The 10,402-nt window shown below is 57.3% G+C and overlaps 1 protein-coding gene across 1 annotated transcript; it reads right to left on the bottom strand.

Annotated features, from left to right (window-relative positions):
* Positions 1-1,839: 1,839 nt before the first annotated feature.
* LOC135579985 (olfactory receptor 14I1-like) lies at positions 1,840-3,989 on the bottom strand. Its single transcript, XM_065070035.1, has one exon. The coding sequence runs from the start codon at positions 2,967-2,969 to the stop codon at positions 2,034-2,036; it is 936 nt and encodes a 311-aa protein (XP_064926107.1). The 5' UTR covers positions 2,970-3,989; the 3' UTR covers positions 1,840-2,033.
* Between the last annotated feature and the right edge of the window lie 6,413 nt (positions 3,990-10,402).

Below are 10,402 nucleotides of genomic sequence, written 5' to 3'. Positions count from 1 at the left end.
TTGCATATTAGAAAAATATTATTCTCAGAAAGGGTTGTCAGGCGTTGGAACAGGCTGCCCAGCGCAGTGGTAGAATCACCATCCATGGAGGGGTTTAAAAGGCATTTAGACAAGGTTATTAGGGACATGGTTTAGTACCAGAGTTAGATTAGGTTATGGTTGCACTTGGTGATCCTGAGGGCCCCTTCGAACTGAAACGATCCTATAATTCTATGATTGTATGATTTATATCTGGTCTTCAGAACTTGTACACTTAATCAGATCAGTTTCAAAAGTGTGGTTGAAGAGGAAGGGATGTAAAGAGAAGAAGTGATAGAGGAATTCTCCAATTGATATTGATACAGAGTTCCTCCTAAAGAGGTGTGTATGGGAAGGAGAAGCCATCTCCTTGGGGTCCATCATTGCATGGACAGTGTTGTTCCTCACCTCCCCAGCCCAACTGTGTCTATTTGTATGTTTGGCTGTGTCAGTGGAAAATATACATCCATATGACACACATAAGGTTTAGAACCCTCCAAGAGCAGGTCTTAGATTTGGAATCTATTCAGAAGTTGACCTTGGGTCACCTCATCTCCCCAGTACCCCAGAGACAGACAAACAGACACACACACAGACAAACTCACTCACACACACACACAAATCAGTCAGGGAAGGACTAATCTGGAGTTTGAAAATCATAGAATAACTTGAGTTGAAAAGGACCCATAAGGATCATTGAATCCAAGTCTCTGCTCCTCACAGGACTACCTAAACTAAACCATAAAACTAAGAGCATCTGCCAGATGCTCCTTGAACTCTGACAGATGTGGTGTCATGACCACTTCCCTGAGGAGCCGGTTCCAGTGACTGACCACCCTCTCAGTGAAGAACCTTTTCCTAATGTCCAATCTGAACTTCCCCCGATGCAGTTTCACTCCATTTACATGTCCTATCACAGGTCATCAGGAAGAAGAGATCAGCGCATCCCCCTCCACTGCCCACCATGAGGAAGGTGCAGACTGCAATGACGTCCCATCCAGCCCCAGCCGTGTCCCATGCAGGGGCTGCTACAGCCCTGCTCTGGCTCTGCCAACCTCTGGGCAAGAAGGGAGGCCGGGCAGGGCTGGCTGTTCCCTGACACAGGCACCGAGTCCCACAGCAGGAAGAAGATGGACAGAGAGCAAACCTCACACGTGAACTTGGGGGAGTGGTCAGTGCTGTAAATGGCAGCGGGAGAGACAAATGTCCTGGGAACCTTCCCAGTCTGGCTGGAGCTGGACATGGCACGAGGACATGGAGACCAGTGCAAACCCAGCACTGCTGGTGTCAGCTCCAGGAGATCCCCAGCACAGACGGCCTGTGCCCCTCAGTGCCAGCCCCTCTCCCCAGCCCAGAACAGGAGTGCTGCTCCAGCAGCAGAGCAGCCGGCCCCAAATGAGTGTCTGCAGAAGGGGGTTTCTCTTCCTCCTGGATTCCTCCCTGCAGGCACAGCAATGCTCCCCTGCTCTTCTCCAGAGACGTCCCTTTCCCTGGGTGACTGTGTCCAGGCTGGGCTGGCCAGGCAGCCTTGGTTCCCACTCTGGGCTCTCCTCAGGGCCCTGAGCTGGCCCCGCTGCTCTGAAAAGACCATGAACTGCTCTTGTCCATGACCATGGCTCCAGGGAGCCCAATGCAAAAGTGGCAGAAAGGATCTGTCCAGTGAGGCGGTGAGGAGCAGCCCTGAGGTCCACAAGTGCCTGATCCTCCTCATGGCAGCTGGGCTCTTGGCTCCTTGACCCCTCCTGCGTGCCAGGACTGAACCCCCAGCTCCAGAAGACATGTACAAGATGAGACACAGACAAATAATTTCCTGCTGGTTTCTTTACTGTGTTTACCTGCACTGGGAGCAATGCTCCATTTGTATATGAGGACTTTACACCACAAAACACTGGTAGAGGGCAATAAATAATATTCTTTCAGTGGGAATATGATTTGAAGTATATTAAACAAAAAGAAAACCAAGACATATATGTTAAAAAAAGCCTCCAAGCTTTCTCCTGAGGATGATAGACTGCTTATTGATACTGCAGTATTCCTTGGTCAAATAATTTCCTCAGGGAATCCTTGATCTCTTTGTTCCTCATACTGTAAATGAGGGGGTTCACTGCTGGAGGCACCACCGAGTACAGAACGGACACCACCCGATCTAGGTTTGGGGAGAAGATGGAAGGGGGCTTCAGGTGAGCAAAAATACCAGTGCTGACAAACAGGGAGACCACGGCCAGGTGAGGGAGGCACGTGGAAAAGGCTTTGTGCCGTCCCTGCTCAGAGGGGATCCTCAGCACGGCCCTGAAGATCTGCACATAGGACACCACAATGAACACAAAACACCCAAAGACTAAACAGGAGCTAACAACAAGAAGCCACACTTCCCTGAGGTAGGAGTGTGAGCAGGAGAGCTTGAGGATATGAGGAATTTCGCAGAAGAACTGGTCCACAGCATTGCCCTTGCAGAGTGGCAGTGAAAATGTGTTGACCGTGTGTAGAAAAGTGTTGAGAAAGCCACTGGCCCAGGCAGCTGCTGCCATGTGCACACAAGCTCTGCTGCCCAGGAGGGTCCCGTAGTGCAGGGGTTTGCAGATGGCAACGTAGCGGTCATAGGCCATGATGGTGAGAAGGGAATACTCAACAGAGATCAAGGAGAGAAAAAAAAAGAGCTGTGTAGCACATCCTCGATAGGAGATAGTCCTGGTGTCCCAAAGGGAATTGGCCATGGATTTGGGGACAATGGTGGAGATGGAGCCCAAGTCAAGGAGGGAGAGGTTGAGGAGGAAGAAGTACATGGGGGTGTGGAGGTGCTGGTCACAGGCTATGGTGGTGATGATGAGGCCGTTGCCCAGGAGGGCAGCCAGGTAGATGCCCAGGAAGAGCCAGAAGTGCAAGAGCTGCAGCTCCCGTGTGTCTGTGAATGGCAAGAGGAGGAACTGGGTGATGGAGCTGCTGTTGGACATTGGCTGTTTCTCTGTTCAAAAAAGGAAACAACAACTTAATATTAGGACAGACTCCACGGAGCAAAACTACTCTCTTTTTCATTAACATCACCCCAACTGAAATGCGTTTCCTTTCTCTGGTCTGTGCTGGCTGAGTGTGCTGTGAGCAGCAGAACCTCTGCCCGTGTGCTGCCAAGCAGCCAGCTCTGCTCTGCTGCACTGGGGACACGGGAGCTGGGTTGTGGCAGCTCCAACGTTCACAAGCGGTGTCCGATTTTATGCATTGTTAATGGAAATCGTCAGTATCTGCACTCTTGACACTGAAAAGCACGGGAAGCAGAGCCGTGTTTTAACATGTCTTTGTAATGATTTTGTCTGTGTTTTTAGTTTTTCACCATCACATCCCGTGACTGGGTTTTTGTAGGGGTCAAAATCTTCATCTTTATGAGGTAAAATGTGAAGAGTCTTGAGAGAGGACAGGCGAAAGGGCTCATCTTTCTGTGGCTCAGTGCAGAGTCAGGACAGCAGAAGAGTCCATCAGTCTTCTTGCCATCGCTCCTGTGCCTTTGCTTGTGCTACTTTGAAGATGACTTCACACACAAATTACTCCTTAAAAAACCCCAAATATTTGGACTCATATGGGAGCGGGGGAGCATTGTTTGAAAGGGCAGATCTGCAAACTGTTCTCTGTTCCAGCCCACTGGCGGAGATGTGATGGAGAGAGCAGGACCCGACCTCTCACCGAGTGAAGCAAAGGACTCTGAGAGGACAGTGCGGACCCCAAGGAAAGGCTCAGCACTGCTGGGATCCTACAGCAGACCTGAGCCTTTCTGGGGGCAGCTCGTGAGCCCAGCAGGACAGGCAGAGCAGGGTCAGGCTCCTGAAAGCGACATGTCCTAAAGGGACAGTCAGATCATTGCCCAGCACACAACACCCAGCATCATCTGCAGACAAGGACCGAAAGAGCTCCTGAACACCCCCTGCTCTGCTGCCTGGAGCTGTCCCTGCCTGCAGCTGTGTCTGTGTCCCCAGGTGTCCTGCTGTCAGTGCCACAGATCCCATCCCACTCGCTGTGTGCTCAGCTCTGCCCTGCAGACCCCTCCCAGCAGCCGGCACTGCCCAGGGACAGCTCTGTGTGACTCCAGGAGCTACAGCTGAATTACCCTGCACCCAGAGACTTACCATGTTAAGGGCTGCAGAGATGTCTCCTCCAGTGAACTCTCGGTCACGCTCCCAGTCCTGAGCCACTTCCTCACTCCTCCCTCCTCAGCAGCTCCAGGCAGAGCCCTCATCCCTGCTGCGTGTGCAGAGGAGCTGCTCCTGGGCAGAGCTGTCTCTCTGCAGCGCTGCCGCTTCCATGAGCTCCCTCTGTGCCAGGAGCCCAGCCCAGCTCAGCAGCACAGGAGCAGCACAAGGCACTTTAATGACCCCTCTGGTGGGTTTGCTGCTGAGTCCATGAACCTCAGGCCCTGAGAGGAAGTTGAAGAAACATCTCAAGAAGTCAATGTCAGATTCAAACTCCAAACTTCCTTGTAGTGCTAATGGGTCCCACCGAGGAACACTACTGAGAAACCAGGTGCAGGGTCTGGGTAGAGAAGAAAACTGGAAGCAGAGATGACATATCAGGAAAAGCAAAGTAAAGGTGGCTCTGATGGGCAGTGAACATGGATGTGCTGCATGAACGCTGCAGGCCGGGGAAGAGCGGCTGGAAAGTGCCTGGAGGAAAAGGCCCTAAGGGTGTTGGTGACAGCGTCTGAACATGAGCCAGTGTGTGCCCAGGTGGCCAAAAAGGCCACCAGCATCCTGGCTTGTATCAGGAATAGTGTGGCCAGCAGGACCAGGGAAGTGAGCGTTCCCTGTCAGTAGATGAAACACTCCCACCCAATTTGTTGTCATCTGCAAATTTACTAAGGGTGCACTCAATCCCTTCATCCAGATCATTGATAAAGAGGTTAAACAGAACTGCCCTTGACGCATCCAGCAGCAGGTACAGCGAGTGATGGCACCACCAGCTGAGGTGCCATCACAGGTGGAGGAACCATGGCACATGAAGCTATTGACACAAATACAGCTGAAGAGAAGGTTACAGAGAGCAGCACAGATGCCAATACAGGTGCTGTTACACCTACAGGTCCACCCCGCAGTGGACACCCTGCCCCTCCCAGCCTGGGTGATGCGTCACAGTGAGGCCCTTTGTGACCCGCTGTGTGACACCACACGGTGCCATATACAGGTGGCGTGACCGCAGCCCTGCACTGTCTGTCAAGACAGCGACGGGACAGGACAGGAGAGCGGAGCTGGCGAGGAGACCTCGAGCACAGCCCACGACTTTCATTGCCAGTCCCGGCACTTCAGAGCACAGAGGCCTTTGCCTGAAGTTCCCCCTTCCCCAATAGTACAGAGGACTTTCCCTTAAGTTCCCGTCCTTTCCCCCCGCTTCCCGGCATTTCACAGGATGGCAAAGAGACCGCCCCCCAGCACCCCAAGGGCGGCCTGGGAAGAGGTGGAGGCTTCCCAGGAGAGCAGTTCTCTGCTGGACGCCTGCAAGGTCCCCACGGTCCAGCTGATGCAGACCGGTGAGTGCAGGGCTGCCTCAGGGCTGGGCAAGGGTCCGGGCCAGTAAACAAATGGGCCAGTGAGAGCGACCAGCTCGATGCCAGGATCACGTTTCCTTGGCACAGCGGCAGTGCAGTCCTGCAGGTGGGGGACATGGCGGTGCTTGACCACCAGGGCTGCCCAGGAGCAGCTGGAAGCCGGCCCCAGCACAGCCGCCCTCCTCAGCCGTGCTGAGCTTCAAGCTCTTTTCATGGTTGCGGAAGCTTGTTGGCAAAGATGCTGTGTCCAACTGACTCCTCTGTGTTTCCCCTCCACGTAGGCGAGACACTGCCAGAGGAGAACCCAAAGCATCCAGAGCTCCAACCTGCATGGGATTCTGTGAGCATCTGGACAATTGCTTCACTCCACCACGGTATCAACATGGCCAAGGTAACGAGCTCCCACCTTGTGTCAGGAGACACCTGTGAGCAAAGCGACCCAGAATCAGCAGAGTTGGCATGGCCTCACTGTCCCTGGTGAGAGGGTTCCTGCTCTCCCCACGTAGGGACTGTCCGAGGGTGGTACAGCCGTCCTGGACACCAGGGAGCCCTGGTTCCCAGCAGGGCAAACACATAATGCCCATGCTCCCAACCCTCCTCCCTCCACCTGGGGAGCCTCTGCTCTAATCCTCCCCCCTGCAGTGACGGCAGACCCTGTTTCCAGCTTCCCTGCAGGCACTGCTGACAGCGCTGCCGGGCATCTCTGGCCAGAGCTGCTCATGGTGCTCAGCCAAGCAGCACCAGCAGGGTGGTCAGCACGACATGTCTTCCCCATCTTCCTTCCTCCTGTAGGAGTTTGGAGAAAACCGCCAGCCTGCCCAGATGACGGACATTCTCATGGTGGCCATTGAGGCCTTGACAGCAGAGGATATCTGTGACAGGCAGATGGGCAGCAGGGTCCTGGACACGGCCATGGGAGACCCGGCCTCCTGGATGACAGATGTAAGTGCCCTGTGGCTGGATTGTCCTGCCTGTGAGCCCTGTCAGGCCTTGTCCTTCCCTCCTTCCCTAAAGCAGCTCTCTCAGGCACCTGAAGCCATTTCAAGAGAGCGGAGAAGGACGGGGAGGGCAGCAGTTTCAGTGGCAGCTTGGGGAATGGCTGCAGCAGCACCAGGGGCTGCAGCATCCTCACCCGTCTCACATCCAGGTGCCAAAGCTCATGAGATACATCTACAAAAACATCAAGGGCGTCTCCACGGAGCCAGCCCGGCACAGCCTGCACTCACTCCTCCTCCTGCTGACGGAGCGGTGCTCCAGGGAAGTGGTGAGGAGCCTGTTGGAGATCTCTCCAACATGTGACAGGTATTGGCCCTGACAGCCCTGGGGGCTTGTTCCCTGTGGGGAGGAGGGCACAGGGATTCTCTGGCTGCCAGACCCACATCCCCAAGGAGAAGGGCTTCCATCCCACCACGTGTCCCAGCCCCACTGGGTCAGCCAGGCCCGCAGCAGCCCAAACTGGCCAATCTGGAGCCCAGCGCCACCACGCTCCTCCCTGCCCAAAGGGCAACACCACCTCAGGCCCGTCCAACCTGCCCGGGCAGGGCCCCCGGGCACCCCAAGCAAAAATGGTGGGCAGGGCCAGGGCTGCAGCACCGCCCGGCTCTGGAGGACCTGGCTTGGACATGCTGCCCTGGCCGAGGCAGCCCCGCTGACGGGCGCTCTGGCTCTGCAGCGCTGCCCTGGCCATGTGGGAGGTGATGATCTCCATGCCTGGGACTTTGTGGAGCGTCCTGACCGAGCTGCGCAGCGTGCTCCAGGACCTGCAACTGCACAAGGTGTTCAGCTGTGCCATGGAGGACGCCTGCATCAGTCTCTTGGCTGTGAGTGTCCGCGCTCATCTTCAGGGCTGTGCCTGCCCCTGCGGGGAACCAGGCACAGCCCCCTCCCTGTCTGTCAGCTCCGAATGGCCAGCTCCCCCAGGACATACAGACACGGCCTCTCAGGGTCAGCATGGACCTGACCAGTACCACCAGACCCTGTGCCAGACGCCTGGGGCTGCCCCGTGCCGTTTCGGCCCTGGTGAAAACACACCACGTCTGCCCCTGCCCAGGCAGCACTGTGCTCACCCCCGCCTGCATTGCCCTGCCCGGCTCTGCCCCCTGGAAAGCTGGGGCAGGGACAGAGAAAGGGGCAGAAGCCAGAGACAGCCCAGTTGCTGGCCCTGGGGCAGAGGAACGGTCTCTGCACGGGCTGAGGGCCTTCAGCTCTGGGGAGAGGAGACACTTGCCACCGGCCTTGTCATGCCTCCTTCGTGCCAACACACTGGAGGGAGCCCCACCGGCTCTGCTGTTCTCTCACTGCTGCCTTCACTTTAGCTGCTGCTGCGCACTGACTTTGGATCAGAGAAGTTTGCTGTCCTCTACAAACCCGAGAGTTTCCTGAGGAATCCGAGTTGGATGATGCTCTCGGTGGTGCTCGAGAGCCTCATCACGCTTTCAAAGGCACATATGATGGTGAGTGAGGCACAGTCAGCTGGAGCCATGTTGGCAGCTGGGGGCTGCAGCAGTGGGTAATGCGTTGGCTTGGCCTTGGTGGGAGTCTGAATGTGGAGTGATGGCTCCAGTCCCCCTCTCTGCTATGGAGGGGGCTGGTGGGCGCCTGGGGAGCCCTCCAGGCACAGAGGGTTTCCCATCCTTCCGCCCCTTCAGGCTTCTCAGAAAAGGGGGTGGCTGAGCAGGGGACACTGCTCTCCTGCCCCCCCTTCCCTGCTCCATGCTCTCCCCACATCCCCATCAGTGGCCGCTGCCTGTCAGGAGGCTGCTGCCGCGACTCCTGTGCCACCTGCTGGGAAGATGAACGGGAGGCTGGTCCTCAGTGGCCAGAGCATTTTTGCCAGGGTGATCTTTCAGCGCTTCACAATAAGGAAACTGTGTTTCTTACAGGCAAGAAAAATACTGGTCCTGCTGCCAGACATCATGGAGACCATGCAGGACACCAACAGTGATGTCAAGAGGAAGGCCCTGCTACTCTTCAGGAACACGATGGGTCACCTGGACCGGGAGGAGGCGAGCCCCATCGCTCTGCAGCTGGCGGAGAAGCTCCTGCCCCTCTTTGATGATGTAAGGCTGCCCTGGGAGCCCCAGCCCGAGCCCTACAGATGGGCACTCGGCAAAGACAGCTGCCCCTCAGCCCAGCCCCGTGGGCAGCCCTCGGGCAGGGCTCCCCTCATGCTCCTCTTGCATGGCCTTTCAGGGCTCTGGGGCCATCCAGCCTCAGCTGTAGATCTGCCCCACGGCTCCTGTGCTCAGGATCCGACCCCTCACATCAGCCACGCTGACGCCCTTTGCTCACCGTGGGCTGGGAGTGCCTGTTGCTGAAGTTCCCCATCCTCCACCCTACCAGGAGTCCAGCCTGGTGCGGGAGTTCTCCATCAGCCTCTTCAGAGATGTGATGGACACTGTGGTGGGGAGAAACAAGAAGATGCTGAGGAAGACAGTGAAGAGGGTCCTGGTCCCACTGTTCCTCCGTATGAATGACCAGAGCAAGAGCGTGGCCAAGGTGCAGTGACCAGAGTTGTTGGGAAGGCTGTGCTGCAGCAGCAGCCCAAGGCCACCCCACACAAGTCCCTACAGGCTTCCCAACTGTTCCTGCACGTGTGGGAGGCCAGGGCTGTGAGTCCCCATCACTGCCCCCAGGTCTTTGAGCCCCCAGCTCTGTCCCCCAGGGCTGTGCCCAAGAGACCCCCAGGTGTTTGGGCCGGAGACAACCCCAGCCCCTGAGGGCAGGATGGCCTCAGGACAAAGTCCTGCTCACCCAGTTCCCCCTGCCTTGGGCCAGCTAACTCGGGCTGTGCAGGGGGCTGCAGCACTTACAAGGGCTGCAGAGCCAGCTTGTTCAGGTGTCCTGCTGGGGGACGCCCGTGGGAGCTGCTGCTGGCTCCGTCCTGCCCCGGGGTCTCTGGGACTCCAGCCCTCACTGCCTGCAGCCGTGGGCCCTCAGCTCCTCTGCCCCTCAGGCTGCCCCCAGCCCCGGTGGAAGCTCAGCAGCTCTTGAGGATCTCTGTTCTGCTGGCCAGCAGCAGGCTACACCTGAGGTGGCAGCTGCCCCGTGTCCCTGCCCTGGGCACTGAACCCACTTCAGACTCCATTCCCTGATGCCTCTTCCCACAAGGGGCTGGGAACAGCTCATGCTGGGCCAAGAGGAGGGAAGGTGCCAGGTGTCTTCCCCCGGGGTGCGGTGCCATCTCCCAACCTCTGCTTCTCTGCAGGCCTCTAGGGACGCCCTGCTGGACTGTGCAGGGTTCCTGGGATGGAGGAACCTCAGCACCCTGGTCCAGACACATCAGATACACCGCATCGGAGAGTGTTTGGTAAGAATTGGACGAGGGCTGCCCCAGGTGCCCCGTGGGGAGGGCTGTGCAGCTGAGCCTCACCTGCCCTGTTCCAGCCCGGAGCCCACAGCCTGGAGCCACATCCTCCTTCCCTGCCTTCAAGCACAGACCCCCCAAGGGCTCTTCTCCAGGCCCCTCTCCCCTCCCTGCCCCCAGGTGCTAAATAAGACCCTGGCACATGTTGGCCCTGGCCGTGGGACAGAGGGCTCTCAGCACTGCCAGGCCCCCTCTGCCCTCTGCTCTCTCTGAACCTCAGCCCCACAGGGCTCCTGTCTGGGAGGGAAGAGGCCACTGGTAGGAGGGACTGGTCCGGGTGGCTGGGCAATGTCTGTACCAGACCCATGCCCTTGTGTTCTCACCAGCTCCAGCAGGACAAGAGCAGGCTGGAAGAACAGCTGTGTCAGAGCCTGCTGTATGTGAAGGACGCTCAGGCCACCGTGCGACTGGAGGCCGTCAGGTTCACCGGTGAGCCACAGCCCCCGGGGACCCTCTGCTGGCAGCCTGGCCCCCGTCCCCACCGCTGCACGGGC

This window comes from Columba livia, chromosome 7 (genome assembly GCF_036013475.1).
Source record: "Columba livia isolate bColLiv1 breed racing homer chromosome 7, bColLiv1.pat.W.v2, whole genome shotgun sequence".
NCBI classification, from domain to species: domain Eukaryota; kingdom Metazoa; phylum Chordata; class Aves; order Columbiformes; family Columbidae; genus Columba; species Columba livia.
Note: the sequence above shows the minus strand (reverse complement) of the source record. Positions and strands in the feature narration are given on the sequence as shown.